Source organism: Pseudochaenichthys georgianus, chromosome 14, assembly GCF_902827115.2.
Source record: "Pseudochaenichthys georgianus chromosome 14, fPseGeo1.2, whole genome shotgun sequence".
Taxonomy (NCBI): Eukaryota; Metazoa; Chordata; class Actinopteri; order Perciformes; family Channichthyidae; genus Pseudochaenichthys; species Pseudochaenichthys georgianus.
In genome coordinates this window covers 19391866-19412066 of record NC_047516.1, presented here as the reverse complement: position 1 = coordinate 19412066, position 20201 = coordinate 19391866, and the positions used below count along the sequence as shown (strand labels likewise).

At 40.0% G+C, this 20201-nt stretch overlaps 5 protein-coding genes across 7 annotated transcripts; 2 read left to right on the top strand and 3 right to left on the bottom strand.

Moving 5' to 3' along the window:
• Positions 1 to 239: 239 nt before the first annotated feature.
• On the bottom strand, positions 240 to 4154 carry fdxacb1 (ferredoxin-fold anticodon binding domain containing 1). Of its 2 annotated transcripts, XM_071205551.1 has the most exons (6): positions 4065 to 4154; positions 3600 to 3702; positions 2774 to 2930; positions 2480 to 2683; positions 2226 to 2384; positions 240 to 2117 (listed from the first exon to the last, which is right to left on the bottom strand). In XM_071205551.1, exons 1-6 carry the CDS (start codon positions 4122 to 4124, stop codon positions 893 to 895), a joined length of 1908 nt encoding a protein of 635 aa, XP_071061652.1. In that variant the 5' UTR covers positions 4125 to 4154; the 3' UTR covers positions 240 to 892. The 2 variants fall into 2 exon arrangements, with proteins under 2 accessions (XP_071061652.1, XP_033955213.1); XM_034099322.2 differs by lacking the exon at positions 4065 to 4154 and having other exon boundaries at positions 3600 to 3809.
• LOC117458703 (mitochondrial import receptor subunit TOM40B) lies at positions 4086 to 8171 on the top strand. Its single transcript, XM_034099326.2, has 11 exons — positions 4086 to 4170; positions 4274 to 4452; positions 5035 to 5234; positions 5366 to 5433; positions 5544 to 5636; positions 5769 to 5870; positions 5968 to 6073; positions 6469 to 6591; positions 6717 to 6793; positions 6879 to 6981; positions 7082 to 8171. Exons 3-11 carry the CDS (start codon positions 5051 to 5053, stop codon positions 7219 to 7221), a joined length of 996 nt encoding a protein of 331 aa, XP_033955217.1. The 5' UTR covers positions 4086 to 4170; positions 4274 to 4452; positions 5035 to 5050; the 3' UTR covers positions 7222 to 8171.
• Positions 8172 to 8538: 367 nt separating this feature from the next.
• Positions 8539 to 14459, bottom strand: bicdl2 (BICD family like cargo adaptor 2). 2 transcript variants are annotated; one of them, XM_034099323.2, is made up of 10 exons: positions 14362 to 14459; positions 13242 to 13741; positions 12080 to 12295; positions 11700 to 11816; positions 11050 to 11196; positions 10700 to 10846; positions 10451 to 10525; positions 9761 to 9843; positions 9547 to 9661; positions 8539 to 9433 (listed from the first exon to the last, which is right to left on the bottom strand). In XM_034099323.2, exons 2-10 carry the CDS (start codon positions 13485 to 13487, stop codon positions 9266 to 9268), a joined length of 1314 nt encoding a protein of 437 aa, XP_033955214.1. In that variant the 5' UTR covers positions 13488 to 13741; positions 14362 to 14459; the 3' UTR covers positions 8539 to 9265. The 2 variants fall into 2 exon arrangements, with proteins under 2 accessions (XP_033955214.1, XP_033955216.1); XM_034099325.2 differs by lacking the exon at positions 10700 to 10846 and having other exon boundaries at positions 8541 to 9433.
• A 338-nt stretch (positions 14460 to 14797) lies between these two features.
• Positions 14798 to 16144, top strand: mia (MIA SH3 domain containing). Its single transcript, XM_034099877.2, has 4 exons — positions 14798 to 15110; positions 15253 to 15386; positions 15509 to 15619; positions 15709 to 16144. Exons 1-4 carry the CDS (start codon positions 14993 to 14995, stop codon positions 15730 to 15732), a joined length of 387 nt encoding a protein of 128 aa, XP_033955768.1. The 5' UTR covers positions 14798 to 14992; the 3' UTR covers positions 15733 to 16144.
• A 1032-nt stretch (positions 16145 to 17176) lies between these two features.
• Positions 17177 to 19095, bottom strand: LOC117458463 (alpha-crystallin B chain-like). Its single transcript, XM_034098954.1, has 3 exons — positions 18798 to 19095; positions 18348 to 18470; positions 17177 to 18261 (listed from the first exon to the last, which is right to left on the bottom strand). Exons 1-3 carry the CDS (start codon positions 19068 to 19070, stop codon positions 18070 to 18072), a joined length of 588 nt encoding a protein of 195 aa, XP_033954845.1. The 5' UTR covers positions 19071 to 19095; the 3' UTR covers positions 17177 to 18069.
• Positions 19096 to 20201: the final 1106 nt, after the last annotated feature.

Below are 20201 nucleotides of genomic sequence, written 5' to 3'. Positions count from 1 at the left end.
CGCTGTAAATATTGACAAATAAATCCAGGAAAATGGCACAAAAGAAAACTGGTAGTGGCCTGGCTGGGTGTATAATTCCCGGCCTGACTTATTGTCCCAGTCCGGCCCTGATGAGGCCCCATGCAGTCTGCGTGATCTGCGTGTAGGGAGGGGCGGGCCTGCCCACCAGTGTTGGTTGTTTCCATCTTATTTGAGAAGGTTTTCCATTTCCATGATGGGAAATATATCGGTCAATAGAGAGAAATTAAATCATTTATTTTGTTCTTCCGCTTAGAAAACTAGACGAAACGTCCAATAATTTACTACCATTGTTCTTATTACATTTCATGTATAAGTACTTTGAATGAACTAACACAAGTAACAATAAGTCACTTGGTCCTATTTGACTTTACAATCCCTGGGTAGTTACTTGGAAAGTACTACTAATGTAGTAAAATACAGTGTCAGCTGGCCATCATCTTGTGCATACAATAAAAAGTACATTTAAGGCTTTATAATATACCATAGTGAAAGGGGAGATTTTTTCAGTGAGGATATTTGCTTTTGAAACCTTTTGTACATTTTGCTGGTAATACTGCTAATGTAAAATTCATTATTATTTTAAATACAGAACTTTAATTTGTTAAATTTGAGTTCTTTAACACTGTGGTGTTTCAGGCTGGGTTATTTCAACCACTATACCATTTATTCTCAACAATAGACCAAACATGTTAAGCACAAAGACACACACACTTCCACATCACATTGCATATAGACTATAGCATGAAATGCCTCAACTACTGTAAACACTTAACTACAGTTTTGCAGATAATTCAAAGCAGACATGTAATGATAACATCTGCAAGTAAAAAACGGGAGGTTAATACACCATCTCTCTAGATATCAAATGTTGCTACCTGATGGTGACTTGCAACCGAGAGGTAAGAAAGGTTTCCAGGTCTTTATGAAAGTGGAGGGCTTGTGTGTGTGACAGAGCATGTGTGTATGAGTGGTAGATGAGTCTGTAGCAGTAACTGGTCTGACTCAGGTCAGGATGTGAGAACGTGTCGATGAGCTTAACTTGCTCCACCGTCCCATGACTGGCTTCTCGTATCACAGCGTGGAACTTCCTCTCATTCCACGTCGGCCCTGTCCAGAAGCTGATGTCAAAGCTGAACGTTTCGGGGTACAGGGAGAATGGTTGAAAAGGTTTCCCTGGCGAAGGACAGAGTTCAAAGTGTTGTATAAAGCGGGGGTCATGTGACCACAGAAGCCGCCAGTCAGGGAGTGAAAATAGGAGCACGGCAAGGAGGTCCAAATTTAGGGAAACAGTGACGCACACATCACTTATGTTGTCACCTTCATCGCTTGCAAATACCCTGCCAACCAAACCCATAGGCTGTGCTATTAGACGCAGGCCTCCCTGTTCTGTGACTAGGGAAACACCGTAGGGTGCGAGCAGCTCTTCCAGCCTCTGTCCAAGCAATTTCATTGGCACACGTTCTGAAGGGAAAATCCCTCTGAGGAGAAGCTCGTGAAAGGCTGGCGGGGCCCAAAGGTTGACAGGCACGTTCTTGAAAACCAGGCCGCTAAGGCCAAATAACAAGCTGGTGACACCATTACTGACCCCAAATGGCCCCTCCTTCTTATGTCCTTCAACACTTGTATTATTCCCCTCATTCTCCCCATGCCTCCCTGCATTGTTAATCAACTTTTTAGTGAGAAGCTCTTCCATGTGAGGAAGCAGTGATGGACGCAGCACATAAAGACAACTCTCGCTATCAGGATCAACCAGAGAGCATGCAGACATTAAGCTCTCAGCTTCTTTGATCCTCACTTTATCTGAGGTAGCACACGTGGCCGGCAGAGTGTCCGTGTGTCCTTGACTATCCAAAACCGGATCTTTCTCTATGTTTTTAGAGGTATGAGCATCACAGTTCTGGTGTTTCTGAAGCAGATGGATCCAGCAGCAGTCTGTGCTTTTGATGTCTGGGCAAGACGCCTGCAGCTGTTCTGCTGTGAGGAGGAAGGGAACGGTTTCTGTCGTCATAGAGATGGACCACTTATCTGCCAGTCCTTTGAGAAGAAAATCTTGCACCATCCTGACAGGGTGAACAGAACCTGTGCAAAGCAAACCCCTGATGAACGAGAAGAGACAGTAGTAAGCATGTGGTTATATCATTTTTCTTTTGGTTGCCATGGTGGCTTCTTACTGATGGAGCATGAGAGTCTCTGCGTCAATGTACCTGAATATGTAATCGCTGAGCTCGGCTGTTATGTTGTACTCCACTCTGTGTCTTTTAACTGCCTCTTCAACCTGAAGTGTCTGAGCAGGGCTGAAAGGGAGGCTTCGAGTGAACACGTGGAGCAAACCTTTCTCCACATGAAAGCCCTTATCCTGGCTCCTGTACAACAAAACACCAGCATTAGAGAGATGGTATGCAAATACAATAAGGGCCATTTCTATTTATACACCGCAACACTCACCTTTACTCCTTACCTGTATCCGGTGCACTTGTAGCTCTGGTATTTGTCACTTTCAAAAGAGTGGACATGACTGAGGATTAGATGTGCCTCTGCTGCCATGGCAACCACCTGCCAGCTGTTGTGCCACTCTCTCTTCGGGTGGTCGGCTGGTGTCCCGCCCTGTCCGTTGCATAAGGAAACATGAACCTCCCCGTCTTCAGACAACAGCTGAACACAACTGGAGGCACAGGAAAACAAGTATTCGGTATGTCATCATGGAAAACAGCCATTGTAAACTTCTTTAATTCATAAAAGAGTGCAGTCATACCTGAGGAAGAAGTTTTTGAGAAGCTCTCTGTTCTTTTTCACCCCACTCTTTCTACCGCAGTGAGGGAAATTGAACACTACACGATCAAATTCACGGCCTTGAAGAGAGGCACATTCTGCAAGCTTCGTGCAGTCCACCCCGAAAATCAACTCTCCACCTAATCAACAAAATGTGTATATACAAATCAACAAAATCAGTGGTGGGTCATGTAATCAGATCTTTTACTCAAGTAAAAGTAGTAATACAGAGTAGAAATACGCTATAATAGTCCTGCATTTAAAATGTTTGGTAACAAATATACTTTAAAAAAATGCAACTAAGTACGCCATGTATGTATTATATGTTTAATCATATTTCATTTTTGTTATTTTCTATTCATATTATAACTACATGTTTATTCTTATTTTAGCTTATATTATTTTATTTGTATTCTTATTATCCCATGTTTACTATCTATGTTTCTGTCTAATTCTGTTGCTGCTATGACAACCGAATTTCCCTACAGGCATCAATAAAGGTCCCTCTTAAAATAATTGTTACTATTGATGAATTAGTCAGAGGATTTCCCTTATGGATCATTAACAAATTATAGATTGAATGACAAAACCAATGTTTGAAGTTAAATATAAGATAATTTCAATATGTAACCTGTTGTTAAGAGCGAGGACTCGGATGAGAGCTAACCGTCCTCTGACTGCACACAGTAAAGTGTAGTTAAAAGTAGCAGTACATGTCAAAAATACTCAAGTACAGTACAAGTACTTAAGTGTGTGAGGTATGTGTGTAGTAACTGCCCACCACTACAAACAATACTCTCATGATGTACCTGAGTCCTGGACGGTCTGGATGTTGGTGGCAGCGCCTTCATGTCGCAGTGCCTCGTCCTGATGCTGCAGGCAAGTGGCCGTGATGTTGGTCTCAGAGTATAACTGGCTCACAGAGGCAGAAAACGAGAAGTTTCCTTCTCCAACCAACAATATGTTCCGTGAAGAACACATGGCTAGTAAAAACTGAATAGGTAGGACACCCAAAAAGTAACGTACTAAAACTATTCCCTGAAGGATATGGCCGAGGGGAAAGGAGAGAGAGAGAGGAGCAACAGATGACCAGCTGTAGTCTCTTCTTCACCGATTATTATAATCGTTAAAACTACATATTTTAGTAAGTGACGTTCCTATCACGCGTCTTAGGTAGTATCGGCTAAATAACTTGAATTAAATTGATTGTAAGGTAATTGAAAACAGTTGACCTTCTCCTACTCCACGGCGATGCAGCACATGAAATATCTCACCTGGAGCAGCTCGCGTTGAAAGCGGTGTCCCAGATACAGTGGTCCGACCAGAAACAACATTTAGGGAACGTTTGCCTAAAACCTCCAAACTTCATAACAACAAAACGTACGTATTTAAATATGAATAGATGGGTATAGTTGTTGTTTATACAATTGTAATAGAGTTTCCAGTCTTAACATATAAATGTGAACGCGTAATTTATTTTCAGAGCAAACATCGTGTTTTCAGAGGGACTGGTTTGCAGGTTGGCACATCACATCTGGAGGAGGGAGCTACTTGCTGCATCAGATGATCCCACTAAGAATGATATTTTATAATATATAATTCAAACCGATGTGCACTTCTCAAATCGGTGTTGGATTTTAACGTCTCTCGATATAAACGGAAGTAGGTCACATTACTCACTAGTGCACAGATTTGAGTGTTGTTGCTGATGCTAAGGTCATGCTAGCTAACGGGATTGCTGCACCTGCTCATAATAATAACATCCTTGCATGATGCACATAGTAATGATCATTTTCACAACTAATGCTTTGCATGCAAGTCAGTCCAATTTTTAAAGATATAGCACAATACATTAAATGCTTATTATTAAATATATATGTTTTTACTTAATCTTGATGACTGTGTCATTAACTTGTTCTGGTCTCTCTTAGTGTAGGTGTTAGTACAATGGGATACCTTGGGATGTTTCTATGCTCTATTTTGTCCAGAAAAATTGTATTTAAATTGTGTATGGTTAATATTTTGCCTCTGTTCATATAGTCACTGGCTGGAGATACATGTGACATTGCATCATCATTAATCTTTTTAAAATACTGACACTTATATTACTGCATGTTCTTTGTCTTAAGTTTGTATTTAATAACAAGATGAGTTTGTTTCATTGAAAAAATATGTATGGAAGAAATCAGACAATAAATGAAGCGTAGTATATATATCTCTTATTTGTCTCTTTGCATCATGTAGGAAGTGTTGCACCCACATGGGCAGTGTGCTGGCTTTGTCTTCCGGTCCGGGCCATCAGAACTGGCCTTTCTCCACGGACCGCCCTCCTTCTCGCTGGGACGCACATCCTGCTCACTGGGACAGTCCTCCACGCTGGGAGAGGAGAGATGGACGCCTACCCAACCCGGGCAGCTTTCATTCTCTCCATAGAAGCTGCAAAGGTATGTCAAACTAAAATGAACCATCTGTAGAGTGCACACCATAGATAACAGACTAAACCAACCACGTGGTACAAAAACTAAGAAAAGCAGCAAAATAGTAATGTATTGAATCTGACTGTTTTTCTCCCTAGATGTATTCCCTCAACAGATTGAGGGAGTCAAGATGATCGTCAATAAAACTCTGAGCAGCTTCTTCAAGGTGACACATTCAGTTAAACTCATACAATTAATAAAGATAACGGTGTAATTCTTACATCTGAAAATGTTATTATGCCGTATTATCAATTGACTGTATGTGTTTGCTTCCAGATTAGTCATGCTCTTCACCTCAGTGCTGTTAGTCCTTCCTACTATCGATTTCACGTTGAGCATCTTCAGTCTGATGATTACAGCAAGGACAAGGTCAAACATGAGTCATCACATATACAATATTTATCCATTACTCAATGCTTAATGTGCTTGTTGGTATATAAAAACAGAAGAAGCTGCTGTTTTGTTGACTGGTTGCATTTGGATCCTTCCTCACATCTTTAGGATGCCCCAGCCTTGATCGGGGAGATGGACTCTTCTGGCAGTCTGAACGCTCACGCTCTGCTGAACCTCACGGAGCGAGTACGAGCCAGAACAGTGTTCCAGGTGGGATCATAATGTCTCTCCATCCATTATGTTTACGCTGTCAGTGCACTCGTCACTTTGAACAACATTTTTATTTGAATTGTTGATTGTGTTAAAGACCCAGCAGTCCCAGTTTGTGACGTGGCAGTTTGAAACTGAGTACAGAGGGAACGACTTCACTGCTGCTGTGACAGTAGCCAATCCGGACGTCCTCAGAGAGTCAGGTGAGAACAGACAGGTGGAAAGATAGGAATATCTTTTGATATGAGTTTACAGAAAACAGTAAATTCAGTCAATTGTTCCGTTTTTTTCTCAATTAAGCATCAAAATAATAGAGCTGCATTATTAGTCAACTAATTGATAAGCTGAACTACGAAAATAAATAGGCCAACTATTTTGATGAGAAATTGATTGTTAAAGTCTTTCAAATATGGACATTTCCTGTTTTTTGTATAATCTGACATTTGATCGACGAAACAATGAATCAAATGAATCTAGAAAATAATGTGCTGATCAATCGATAATCTAAACAATTGTTGGTTGCAGCCCTAGTAAATACATTACCTGGTTAATCTTTGTTTATCTAACTATTATATATCTGTGTGTTTCTCTTGGACAGTTATCCTTGTGGCACACTTCCTGCAGAGTGTGACTTCTGGGCTGGTTTTAGGAGGGGAGCTGGTTTACCATCGGGGTCGAGCAGAGGAAGGAGGAATTCTTACTTTAGCTGGACAGTACTCAAGTAAGATTTTGCGTTTCATTGTGAATCTGCCTCATGCAAATCGTTTAATACAGCCATTACCATTCGTATCTTTTTTCCTTGATTTGGCAGCAGTGTTTCACCTTTTTTCTCAAATCTTGATGTAGGACCAAACTGGGTGGCAACGCTAAATGCTGGGAAAGGAGGTGCCCATGCTAGTTACTATCACAGAGCCAACAAACAGGTACAGCAGACGCAAACTCTAATGTATAAACGCTCCATTTTCCCTTGGTGCATGGTGCAAATGTGCATGTGTTCGTGTTGACCAGATCCAAGTCGGGGTGGAGTTTGAAGCCAGTACCAGGACGCAGGAGACCACGACCTCATTTGGATACCAGATGGAGCTCCCAGAGGCCAACATGGTGTTTCGAGGTAAATTCCTTTCTCCAACTTTCTCTTAAATCTCATGCTGAGTGAAAACTATTAACAAGCATACATTATAAAATGAGACAATTTTCATGTGTGTGTCTAGGTATGATAAACAGTCGGTGCATAATTGGAGGCATATTGGAGAAGCGCCTGACCCCGCTACCTGCCACCCTGATTATGGGTGCCTTTGTAAATCACAGAGGAGACAAGTTACAAGTGGGCCTGGGCATCAACGTGGGATAATCCTCTCCTAGCGCCTGCTGGAGTTATAGCTCGCTGTCAGGATATCCATCCAGAGACCTGCTTCAGAGGCTTGTTAAAACACTTGAACTACCCTGAGTATGGTGGATTGTCTAGGTGTTTAAACTTGCAAGCTACCTCTAAAAATGGAGGTGATGTTTCTGAAAAAGGTCATTTGAGGGCGTCAACAATTGTGACTTGGATGTGTAACCCTCCCAATGAAACCAAACTGGACACCTTCTGGACATGGAAGCAGAAAGGATGAGAGGCATACTGTACTGCAAACTGAAAATTACTAAAGTTTTATATTGGAAGTAGTCTTCAAGAAACGTAATGTACGTATATAGATTATATTGAAAGATAAATGTGATTTTACGTTTTAGCCCACTCACCATTATTTTTGTATACCTTACATTTTAGCTGACCATTTTCTAAAGAATCCAGTCCTACAGGAATCATATCTAGGGTACTTAATATAATTTCACAATCTCCATGTCTTAATTTTTTTTCTGTTGTTTAACCCTAACCCTTATTCATCTTAAACCAAAGTGGTCAGCTGAAATGTAAAATGGATACAATTGTGCTAAAACACCAGTGCGTTCTTTAAAACTGTGTGTATGGGTAAAATATTGTGTGTTTGCAGCATATAAAACTGTGTGAGGTACCACACATAAACAAACAGCCTGTTTACTGTAGGATAAGAGTTTCTGCTCCATACACTAACCTCTAGTGGAGGGATGTGAGAGCGGCGCTGCACTGACTCTGTGGAGCCAGGACTGTACTGTATGTATTGATGAAGGCATGTGGAAACACTGGCCTGTATACAAACTGCACTACTCGCACTGCTTTGGGGATATTTCCAGTCCTTTTTAAGCTATCAGAAATTATATTATTTATACATTGTGTAATATAAGCATAGAGAGATGTGGAAGGGAGAGACTGTCATTTTGACTTAATTTATTAAAAATGTTATTTCTATCAGAATATCTGTGTTTCTTCATTGCCCTAATATGTAATCGTTTCAGTTCTGTCCAGCAACATTGTGGTTTAAAGCTCCACAAATTAATGTTTATTTGTGTTAACTATGGATGTAATGTCTACATGTAATAGGAAAGCAGTCATTCATAGTGACAAACCAACGTAAAATGAATACCTGACAAAAATTACCATCAGCATCAACTCACGTGCCTTTTAGCCTCATTTAGCGCAACGGTTTGATTCGATGTACAGAGTTTAGCATATAGCAAGATAATGTGCCAGATAATGTTGTCAGGATTTTTTTAACACAAAAACAAAGCTAAATATAGAGTTAATATTGGAAAAAAAATTGGGTGTCAAGAAGCAAAAGAAACTCAAAAGGAATCTCAATATTGGTCTATGTCTGCAAGATGTTCACCAAAACTGGCTTTTTTAACCTTTACATGTCTGGCTGGTCCGATTGTTTTGCCGCAAGGTGTTTTTCAGACAGAAATCTAAGCAAATATTGTAATTTGATCAGTGGACAGTTTGTGTTTCTGCAACCAAGCAGACTGTACAGACATTAGCTTTAAGCTAGCTAGCAATGGATTCACCAACTGTGTGTTTGTATTCACTCTGACTGAGCTCTCCAGAAACTTTTTTGTATTTATTTCTCTAGTCTCTCTGCTGTTTCCTCTTCCCTCTTAATGTTTATGAAGCATACAAATCCCAGGTAGTTACAACATTGTTTATGTCTAATCAGGTCTTTCCATTGAGTGTGTTTTCGATGGAAAGACATGATCTGTATAATAGCCTATTCTGTATGTTCTGTCTGAACACAAAGTCAGAGACCAAGGTTTAAAGAAGGCCTAACGGTGACAAACTTTACAGAGACTTGTTATTGGCTTTAAAATTTAATATGAAATCCTAAACTCTGAAATGACTTACTGTAAACATTCATATATACAAATATATATTCAAATAAGAGGTCTGTAAACATATCACTGGTTGGTGGTGATAACACATCCAGCTTCAGTGGGGAAGATAAAGGCTGACACTTGTCCGTCTAAATTGATGGCAGCTATCTTTGTTATTTTTCTTTAAAAAAGGAGAAGAATCCTTTCCCTCCTTCTCCCTTCAATCTCAAAGATTTGCTTCTTTGTAATCCCACTCCATTATCTTTCTCTCGCACTCTTTCCCTCTGTCTCTCTTCCTCCCTTTGCTGCACCTGTTGATTGATCACCAGCCGCATGTCCTCCTGCAACAGGATGAGAGGTTTAGATTTAAAATTCTGCTTATAAACGAAACTATTGTAACTTGTTGCAAAGACACATCATTTAGATGTATGTGTATCTGTGCACACAGACTCACCTGCCAGGCCTCCAGCTCTTGAGACAGCGCCACCTTGTGTTTAATGGTGTTGAGAAGCTGCTGCGTTAGCGATTCCTTTTCCTGACGCACCATATCCAATTCACTTTCCAGGCAACTGCACATTGATAATAATAAAAAGCATAACATAACCACTGTGTGCTTTCTTGGAATAAGAGGGAATCAAATTGACAAATACGTCGTTGTGAAGCATTACCTGTAGCTTGGCTTTTCAGAGCTGCTTCTGAATGGCTCCATTTCCTGGCTCAAAGACTCCAACTCATCTCTTTGAGATTGCAGCTGCAAATTGTGACATTGAAATTGCATACATATGTTATTCATCATCATTTAAATACTCAGATTTCCATCATTTCTATACATTTTAAAGATCCCCTTAAGGAACGTTGTAGGCCTCTGCATTGAAATATAATTATTGTCTGATATAGTTTTTCCACAAAAATATCAATAAACAAGTTAACAATTCTTAAATGTAATTTTAAACCTAATCTTTCTCTTTATTAAAAATCCAAAATCTATGATTATTCATAAAAGTGATGTGATAAAGAAGTATCAGTTGCTGAATCACACTTACATATCATTTGCATATATTATATATATTTGGCCACAACTGATCACAGAAATAGTCTTACATTTTACATCTTTTATTTTTGAGTGGACTGTAGCATGATGGATGTGCATTCATTCTAACTTAAATATCAGTCACACTTGTCTGACTGTTATGTCGCTCGATTAGCTGTACATTCTAGACAAATATATTGCTATACATAGTAGCACGTATGTATGTATTTCTAAACCAACCCATTAAGACGTCTGTATTGTATCTTCTCAGGTCAATCGCCATGTGAAATTGGGTTATGAAAGGTGTATGTGTGGTTGATCAACTGACCTCCTCTTTGAGCGCGTGTATCTCTTCATCTCTTGCTTGTAGGACTGTGGAGTGAGCGAGAAGAGCCTCTTTGGCCTGGAAGGAGAGATAAAAACAACAGATAGAAAGCTCAGTAAGATTAGAACACTTATTATTGGTGTAAGGCATTAGATGCAAAATTGGGTTTGAAGAGGTTCGGTTTTTGAAAAACCAGTAGGGATCAGTCTCTAACTATCATAAGAAGGTTTTTTTTTGTGTGTGTGTGTGTACCTGTGATTGCTGAATTTCACTATGCAGAGATAAAGGTTCTGTTTGTCTACTGTCCAGAAAGCTGTCTTCTCCCAGATTCAGACTGTTTTGCAGCAGGGAGCGATTCACGCTTCGTAACTCAAACACCACTCCCTGCTCCTGCTCTAACTACACACACACAGACACACAGATACAGTAAGAGACTGGTGCACGCACACACTTAAAGGTCAAGAACTTCAAACTAGGTGTCCCTTATGAATTCTGACAAGTAAGTATCTCCTTGCAGCACATGATTTCACCTCCGGCTCCTTCAGCCTTCATCTTTTAACGCAAAATGTCATCTTAAATAACAGTCAGTCGTCCATCCTCACCTCTGCCTCTTTCTCTTTCAGGTTTGTTTGTGTTTCTGACAGTCTGTCTCTCAGTCTCTCTCTCTCCATGCGGAGTCTATCGCTGTCCTCCTGTGAAGCTCTTAATTGAGCATCCATGTGCGAAAGCCGCTCCAGCAAAACTTTGTTCTTTGGGAAGAAGAAAAAGATTAACAAAATAAAAAATTACTGAATTAATGGTGCGATGACAGAGGTAAAAGAAAGTGGTTATTATTAACACTAGTGACATTTTGACGCTATTAAATATGTAACATTAAAGTCCTCAAGGATGTTATATTTGAGTCTAAGAGAGAGAGAGAGAGAGATCTTGAGATCTGATTTCCACTTGACTTTTGAAAGACTGGTCTCCTTAAAGAATGACCTATGATTAGAATTCAAAACAGAACTTTTCGACATGATAAAATACCAAAACAATAACATTTGAAACAGCTACATGTTTGGCCTTCAAATGCCAATACTTAAAAACAGCTCTCATTACTTTCATGTTGTATTATCATTTCAGACTATTTGGACATTTGAAATAATACTTTTTGGAACGGCCAACTATCGATTGAAGACAGCACAATGTGTTTATGACTGTCATCATTGATTTTCTTGTGCAATGTACATTCAGAAGTGACTGGTAGGTTTACCTCTGCTTGAATGTTCTCTATTTGTGTGAAGTTGATATTTCGGCTGAACGATGATTCATCCATCTCTTCTCTGATGGAACGAAGCTCAGTCCTTAAGGAGTGCTCCAGTGTAACCGCCTAAGTGGGTGGTAGATTAAAAAAGTTGAGAAATGTTTTTGTAATGTTTTTGTAATGTTTTTATAAGAGACAAAGAACCTGCTGGTCTGCATTTTGTTCTGTCTGCGTGACTGTGATGACATATGCAGACAATTCCCACACATACACACACTTACATTCTTTTAAATGTCACAGCATTAAAACATAATTGTCATGACTTATTTTGTGGGTTAGCAGCTCATTAAGGCAGGGTAAAGGCTTCCTGTTTACTGATATAAACCCACATCTGCTAGCTGCTCCACCAGGCGTTGGTTATGATTGGCTAACTGAGTCAGCTGCTCACTCTCGTCCCTTCGCCGGTCGCGCCCCTGGCTGTGATGTTGCTCCAGATTTGCCCTCAAAGCAGCTACATCTGAAGTCAGCTCTGCCTCTCTCTGTCCAGACACCAGCTCATTCATCTCCAGCTTCCTGTGCAGAACATGCTTCTCCTGCTGTAAAGCCTGAGACAATAGAGAAAACATTAACTGGGATCAAGCAAGATAAATAATAATAATATACCTGGGTCATTTCATGTGATCTCTGCAATTGTGTGAGTTTCCAGGCAGTATAACTGTGTAGAGACAACATGATTAGATGCTGGTTCTTGAAAAACAGAACTTATGTAACTAAACACATGTACTGTTTAATTTAAACCTGATCTTTTCTTGCTGTGAAGTTTCAAAAATATATTGGGTGGAAAAGCCTGTTCTTTTTGCTTTATATCAGAGACAGATTTGTACCTGTAGTGTAAATCTGTCCCTGAAGCTGACAGCTAGATTTATACCTCTATATTGATGTAGTGTGTACCTGCAGGATGTATCTTTAGTAACAGCCAAGAAACTTACAGAATACAAGCAGTGTGCAAAACAACAAATAAATAATACTACCATCGCTACTACCATTTTATACGAATAACTAAATATAATTATCCATCCACAAACTTTTTCTCTGCTCTTCTACTCTTTTTGCTGTCCTCTGTCTAATAGTTTTGTGTCTATGTGGTATGTAAAGACAAAAGAATGCAAAAAATGTGACCTCGAATTATGGCCCCATCCTCTCTTTGTGACATGCCCTCTCTTGTTTTACTGCTCAAGAAAATACATTAGGATGTTGTTAATATCTGCGTTTCAAAAAACTACATTTTTGTTTTCAGCACTGGTTGAATAGGATGTGAGAACTGTCATTTCCATTATCTGAGGAAGCATAAATTAAACTTTTATCTTAATTATCTACAGACTTACAAGGCCGTCCACATGTATGATTGCTCTTACATCTAGACTTACTTAAATGTCATGCATGCTTCTCTATGTTAAAACATGTTTGTGCTCCTTTACTTCCCATCTCACAATAACTATATAGTGTTTGCACAGTCACAGGAAACATTGCTTACAGCAGCTTTATCCTTACCTCCATCTCTCTCTCCCTCTGCTCCAGGGAGGCTGCCAGCTCCTCATTCTTCTCCAGTAAAGCCTGCCCCAGCTCTGCAGCTAGTATCAGATCCGTCTCTATCCCTCCTCCGTTGTCACTGCTGCCAAGACAGGATATGGATGAGGGGAGAGCAAAGGAAAGTGAGACTGAGGACGATGAGGAGAGAGGGAAGAAGGAGTCCTCCAGGCTGGGGGACGGGAGGCTGCTTTTTCTAGGGGTGAACATTGTTGATAGCTGCAGTCTTGTGTTGTGGGTCTAGATAGAAATCATCGTCCCAGATATTGGACTTGTTATCACACAGGTGGCAGGTGGACCGCCATGATATTTTTCTTTCTGAAAAAACAGGAATCCTTTTTCTGTAACTTGATGATCGGGTCCAGAGAGTATTGAGAAGTTTGATTTTTCACTTTTGTAATCCAGATATGTCTGCTTCCAAGAGTCCTAATGATGTTCAAATCTTGTCTTCTTTGTTGATAAAACTATCGGAAAAAAAGTCCATTAATAGCACAGAAAACCTTAACAAACAGATGTATTGACGTCAACTGTGAAAATCAGGACATGCATGACAGTTTTAGTTGTTATCTAGTAATACAATCTCACATTGCCTTGAAGGAGGTCTTTTGTCTAACAGGTGCTTTTGTTACTCTGACCGAAATACCAGCTCCCCTGTAATATTTGTTTCACTCCCCTCCCTAAATTCCAAAGGTAATGTGCTCCATGTCCTAAAAATATGTCTCTGAAGTAAGTCTCAGGTCTCTAAAGTCCTAGTGTTGCGTTGTTGATGTTTTACCCAAATGAACACTTGAAAATACATTGCTACCACAACATGATGACATCATTTTATCAATGTAAACTACATTTTGGTCACACTGTAGCTGCACTCTGAAGTTTTAGCCCCTCACGTGATTCATCTTTAAATTTGACCTCACAATCTGGCATCTCACCTAAAGAACTACCTAGAAACCATGCTGTATTCCTGTTATACATAATTACAAAAGAATACTAATCATACTTATCCTCTAAACATTAACCTTTTTCATCAAGAGATCTCTATTACCCTGTTCAACTCTGGAGGAAAAAAAATGTAAGTCTGTCTTACCTGACAGTTCCCGGCCGACTCACACCCAACAGGTATAGTCTTCCTGTTTGGTGAGTGTATGCATGAGTGTTTGTGTGACTGTGTTTGGGAGTGTTTGCACAAGAGAGGCTCAGCTGGTTTCCTTGGCAGTGGAAGCATACAGTATGTAAATACAGCCATTGGCTCCTCCTCCTATTAGAAAGGTAAAGGAAGGGAACCAGGGAGAGGAATACTCTGAGGGACAAAGTAATATGTTTGTTGCAAAAATGTTCTGACATCTAGTGGCGGAACAACGAATGGAAAACACAGATTAACTCTGAGGAATGTGTTTCTACAAAGTTTTACACTCTGCTGTTTGAGCAAGGGTGACACCGGGTGAGGGGTGGAGAGAGGGGAAGGTCAGGACACAAGCAGGGGTCTGTCTAATCCAGCCCTCCTCCTCACCCTCATCCTGTTTACCTGCTTGTAGGGTTTGAAAGGAGCTCTGTGTGTGTTTGTGTAAGAGGTAAGGGGGTAGGGAGAGTAGAAAAAGGGACTGCCATCCATGTAACCTTCTTCTTTCTCAGAGACAGCAAACAGAACAGAAAGCCCACAAGCTTTTATTAAGCTTAAAACAAGACCATTGGATCATTAGGTGAGTTCAAATACAGACATGGATTGCAAACTCTGGCTTGTTTTTTCAGTGTGGCTTTTGCTGCCCACCTCTGAAGCTGGAAGGCAGATGCCTAAACTCTCTGAAAAGAAACTCTGCGCGGACTCCGAATGCAGCCGTAAGTAGCACACTAATTATTTTTGCTTATATTGACAGTCACACAACAGTACAGTATGTAGAATAGTAATACACATGCTAAGCTTTCTTAATGTGCATTACAATATGACATTATATATATTTGTATATCTATTCCTGTACAGATCCTATCCTAATAGCTCGTGCAGTGCAGGACTATTACCCTGGAGACTGCAGATTCATCCCCATCAGACAGGGCCAGCTCATCTATGTTTATGCGATGCTAAGAGACAGAGGGAACCTCTTCTGGGCTGGCAGTGTAAGTTAAAAAAATGCTTTTGCTTTGACACAGCTCTAAACCAAAACACTTGTTGTGTCTTTGTTAAAGTCATGCTGTGTCCCTCTCCATGTCAAGTTTAAATCGAGTTGATCTATTTTCAGGTACAAGACTCCTATTACGGACAGCAGGAGGCTCGCATTGGTCACTTCCCAAGCAGCGTAGTGGAGGAGACCCATCCCCTCATGCCAGCCAGCACCGAAGTCGAGACTACAGTAGGTTAACACACACTCATACAGTTTATACACACAAGTAAAGAATAAGTGATGCTTTCTTTTAATTCTGCCTCTCTTTTTATTTTCAGAACTGGGACTTCCACTGTAACTAATGTTGCATTTACCAACAAAGAGAACAACATGGTAATAAACTTTGTATGTCCAAGACAAACATATTTTTTGATCTTACACAGATTGTTGAGATGTAGTTTTGCTTATCCAAACTGTTGATATCCTGCACCTTAGAAGATATGAACAGCTCGGCACAACAAAATATGATTCTAGATTGTGATCATAATAAAAATGTCAAAGCGCTATGAAGGGCTATTGCTGCTTAACGCTCTATATTTGACTTGTGTCTGTTTTACTCTCTGTAATACTCCATCGTTCTGATTGTATCTGTTTCGCATTTTTCTGATTCTCGTAATTTGTGCTCCATTGTTTTTGATGTTTTCGCATCACAAAATATACCAATGTGACAACTGTCTAGAAAATGTCTACAAAATATACGATGCTTTCTACACTGAACAAAAATATAAACGAAACACTTTTGTTTTTGCTCCCATTTTTCATGAGATGAACTCAAAGATCTAAAACATTTTCTATATACACAAAATAACCATTTCTCTCAAATATTGTTCACAAATCTGAAAAAATCTGTGATAGTGAGCACTTCTCCTTTGCCGAGATAATCGATCCCACCTCACAGGTGTGGCATATCAAGATGCTGATTAGACAGCATGATTATTGCACAGGTGTGCCTTAGGCTGGCCACAATAAAAGGCCACTCTGAAACGTGCAGTTTTGCTTTATTGGGGGGGTCTGGGTGGTCCGAAAACCAGTCAGTATCTGGTGTGAGGGGTAGGGGTAGGGGTAGGGGTAGGGGTAGGGGTAGGTTTAGGGTTAGGGTAATGTTGTGAATCGAGTGGCCCATGGTGGTGGTGGGGTTATGGTATGGGCAGGCGTATGTTATGGACGACGAACACAGGCCACTCGATTCACAACATTACCCTAACCCTAACCCTACCCCTACCCCTACCCCTCACACCAGATACTGACTGGTTTTCGGACCTTCCCAGACCCCCCCAATAAAGCAAAAATGCACGTTTCAGAGTGGCCTTTTATTGTGGCCAGCCTAAGGCACACCTGTGCAATAATCATGCTGTCTAATCAGCATCTTGATATGCCACACCTGTGAGGTGTGATGGATTATCTCGGCAAAGGAGAAGTGCTCACTATCACAGATTTGTTCAGATTTGTGAACAATATTTGAGATAAATGGTTATTTTGTGTATATAGAAAATGTTTTAGATCTTTGAGTTCATCTCATGAAAAATGGGAGCAAAAACAAAAGTGTTGCATTTATATTTTTGTTCAGTGTATATAGTATTTGTATTATTAAAGGGGACTATATTGCAGTAGAGGACAAATGCATTGCACTGCAAATAAATGAATCATGATTCCGCTTCTCTCCAAATGTATTATATGCATGTGTTGCCTTTCAAAAACAGACATTAAAAAAAGAACACAAAGCAGAGATGTGATTTTGAGTTTCAATATTTATTCTATTTGTTGTTTTCTGTGTTAATATGCCAGAGGGTTGGAGCCGAAATGAAGGAATTATCTGTAACTCTTGCATCTACATATGCACTCACTCTCACATACATCCACACACACACTTTCCTTAGCAGCTCAGAGGCAATGCTCCTCAGCAGAAAAGGAGCCCAGTGATAAAATCTGTCCCCCTCCAAACATAGTCCCCTTTTTTCCCTCCTGCTCATTCACACATGTCATCCTCTCAACGTGCACACACCTGGTCCCAAGTGTTTATTGAACAAACTAAAAATGACTGCATATGCTTCCAGAGAACTCCCTCCTCCCTGAAACATACAGAAACCAACACTATTCTAAAATAATAAACAAAGCACCGTTTGCATCTTACGCATACCTACTCAGACAGTACTGTTTACTGTAAATGTAATACGTTTGACAATTTTTGTCTTTTATCATCTTCAGGACAATTTAGAAAAAGTATTGGAATTTTACTCCCTAAAATGTACTTTTGCAATTTCCACTAAAAGGGAGCTGCAGGGTTACATCCCATACAAACTATTTGTGTATCACTAAGCAGCACAGAGATGATATAATATTTGGAAATGCTAAAGGAAATAATGTGTCTTGTACATACACAGAGGTGTATGTACATCTATACAACACTTTGTCAAATATAGTCAATTAGCTTTTGTTTTAAAGGAACCGTTGTCTGGCAGAGACATTAGAGTAGCAGTGACTTAGAATTAAAATAAGATTCAAAATAAATATAAGGCACTTGCCATCTAACCCTGAATCCCCTGCCTACTGCATAAGTGCACTATGAAACTACTGAAACAAGTTAGTTATAAAAACAGGCTGCACTTGGGGTTAATAGTAATGAGTAGCGTCACTCCGCTCTACATATTCTGTTTAGGTGCTCCATCTTCACAGGAAACAGGAATAGGGTGATCGGGGCCGGAAGATGACCGAGGTGCAGTGATGGTGAGAATACCATCAAAGGACAGACTGGAGGTGACGTCGGCACCTGACACGCCAGCAGGAAGTCTGTACTTCCTCCGAAACTCTCTTAACACAAAGCCATGGTCATCCTGGAAAACAAAATAACAGTAAATTGTCAACAAATAGATTTTTGTTTGACTATTTCTGTAGATCTCTATCTAAAAGTCCTTCTGACCTGTCTGCCCTCATGTTTGCCGTGTATAGTGATGGATCCGTCACTGACAATGACAGACAGCTCTTCAGGTGAGAAATGCTTCACATCCAGTAAAATGACATAGCGATCCTTTTCAATGCGCATCTATAAAGACACAACAGCAGTTAGCTTGTATTCAAGCAGTGCAAGCCTCATAAACATACACAATTATACAGGGAACTAAAGAGGATTTTCTTCAGTGTCATATTTGACTATATAATGTGAAATCATAACAAATCTCATATTCTAAAGATGTATGTGCATGTAATACATCTACTGGCCCGTCACATCATTTTAAACTGCAGAACATTACTTATTGACATATAAGATGTTTTACGAGATATATTCGTCATATTTTTAAGGTTAGCATCCAAACTGTGGGTAATTCACATCAGAAAATGTAAATTCGTACACAGGATAATTTCACTTTACCTCACTGTATCCATTTTCGGGCCAGTTGAACCAGCGCATTGATGAAGGGCGCATCAAGTTGAAGGACCAGGGGAAGGGCCAGAGAAATGGCCAATCAGTGAGAGGTTCTGCCATGGAGTGATCAGAGTGTCGATGTTGGAAGGCCCTACGGTACCAGGGATACTGGATGGGGATATCCATGATGCGTTTCCAGAGAAAAGTAAACGTTGGATAGGCAGACTCTTGGTTTGACTTGGTCCGAGATGGGTGCTGTTGTGCTCCCTTGCACCACATTTATAGGCCTTTTTCTCCCATCCCACCGTGGCTCTGTCACTATTCACGTCCCCCCCTCTGTCCCCCCCCCCTCCCCTCTATAACCTCCCATGGATACTTGCATAGGGACTCTGCCAACAGGCTGATCTTTCTGGAACAATGATGTCAACTGTTTATCTCATTCATTGTTTAATCTGTAGCACTGTGGCAGTTTTTTTTCTCTCTCTCTCTCTCTCTCTCTCTTCCTTTCTCACAGTCATGAGTGGACACTGGCTCGGAGTACTGCTGATGCCCCCATACTCATACCCCAGGAAATGCCCCTGTCTGGATGTGTGTGTCCGTGTGATCGTGTGTTTGTGTTTGTTTGAGGAATAGCTGCCAGAGCATTAGCCTGCCCTGCTCTGAGTGCCAGAAGCTTTAGGGTTGTGTGCAGAATGGATGTGAGGTTGAATGGGAATTGATGAGTTTGTATGGGACAGCATTAGGTGAGACTCTATCATTTTGCTATGAGCTCAGATGTAAAATATGAAGTCATTTCCAACTGTCCAACAGCCGTGCCTACCAAATTCATTTCAGTCCCTGCTCCATCCTTCCTGTCAGATAAAATCTGTGGTATCCACAAGCACTTTCTATAGACAGATTTATTTTCAAATCATTGCATAACCACTGTTTTCGTGACTTCCATGCCTTTTTCATTTGTTATGTCATATTTCCTTTTTAAGCTGTAGTTTCGAGTTTTTGGAGAATCTCCCACTGAGTTTCAAACCCAAAAATGCAGCTTAAACACAGAAACTACAGTGGGTGAAGTTCAAATTTAGACTGCTTATTTATTAAGTGACATGGATTCCACCAACAATAGTAATTTAATATGTATAAAAAGGAAAAAGGTCATGCAAGTAGAAACAAAATGAGAATTACTAAATAAATATGCAAGTTAAAATAAGAGTTATATACTACATGAATAAAGCACATAATAAAGCTATTTAAATAAATTATACAGTAAATGCAAATGAGTAAATGTAATGTTAAAGGGAATGTAATAGGCAACATTTAGGCCTCACTGCATAACGTTAATGATGAATATAGAGGTCTAAACAGTAATTAACGGTATATTAAAAGTAAAGTTACAGAATTGTGAGGGAATATTTCTGT

Excerpts from the sequence above, each read along its gene's own strand:
- fdxacb1 (XM_034099322.2), bottom strand. The coding sequence starts at position 3,771 with ATGTGTTCTTCACGGAACATATTGTTGGTTGGAGAAGGAAACTTCTCG. Across the intron at positions 2,931-3,599 it reads CCAGACCGTCCAGGACTCAG|GTGGAGAGTTGATTTTCGGG; the intron begins GTACATCATGAG and ends TTTGTTGATTAG. Across the intron at positions 2,385-2,479 it reads TACAAGTGCACCGGATACAG|GAGCCAGGATAAGGGCTTTC; the intron begins GTAAGGAGTAAA and ends TTTGTTGTACAG.
- LOC117458703 (XM_034099326.2), top strand. The coding sequence starts at position 5,051 with ATGGGCAGTGTGCTGGCTTTGTCTTCCGGTCCGGGCCATCAGAACTGG. Across the intron at positions 5,434-5,543 it reads CTCTGAGCAGCTTCTTCAAG|ATTAGTCATGCTCTTCACCT; the intron begins GTGACACATTCA and ends GTTTGCTTCCAG. Across the intron at positions 6,592-6,716 it reads TTTAGCTGGACAGTACTCAA|GACCAAACTGGGTGGCAACG; the intron begins GTAAGATTTTGC and ends ATCTTGATGTAG.
- bicdl2 (XM_034099323.2), bottom strand. The coding sequence starts at position 13,487 with ATGTTCACCCCTAGAAAAAGCAGCCTCCCGTCCCCCAGCCTGGAGGAC. Across the intron at positions 11,197-11,699 it reads TAGAGAACATTCAAGCAGAG|AACAAAGTTTTGCTGGAGCG; the intron begins GTAAACCTACCA and ends TTCTTCCCAAAG. Across the intron at positions 9,434-9,546 it reads AAGAGCTGGAGGCCTGGCAG|GAGGACATGCGGCTGGTGAT; the intron begins GTGAGTCTGTGT and ends ATCCTGTTGCAG.
- mia (XM_034099877.2), top strand. The coding sequence starts at position 14,993 with ATGGATTGCAAACTCTGGCTTGTTTTTTCAGTGTGGCTTTTGCTGCCC. Across the intron at positions 15,387-15,508 it reads ACCTCTTCTGGGCTGGCAGT|GTACAAGACTCCTATTACGG; the intron begins GTAAGTTAAAAA and ends ATCTATTTTCAG. Across the intron at positions 15,620-15,708 it reads GCACCGAAGTCGAGACTACA|AACTGGGACTTCCACTGTAA; the intron begins GTAGGTTAACAC and ends TTTTATTTTCAG.
- LOC117458463 (XM_034098954.1), bottom strand. The coding sequence starts at position 19,070 with ATGTGGTGCAAGGGAGCACAACAGCACCCATCTCGGACCAAGTCAAAC. Across the intron at positions 18,471-18,797 it reads CCGAAAATGGATACAGTGAG|ATGCGCATTGAAAAGGATCG; the intron begins GTAAAGTGAAAT and ends GTGTCTTTATAG. Across the intron at positions 18,262-18,347 it reads GCAAACATGAGGGCAGACAG|GATGACCATGGCTTTGTGTT; the intron begins GTCAGAAGGACT and ends TTTGTTTTCCAG.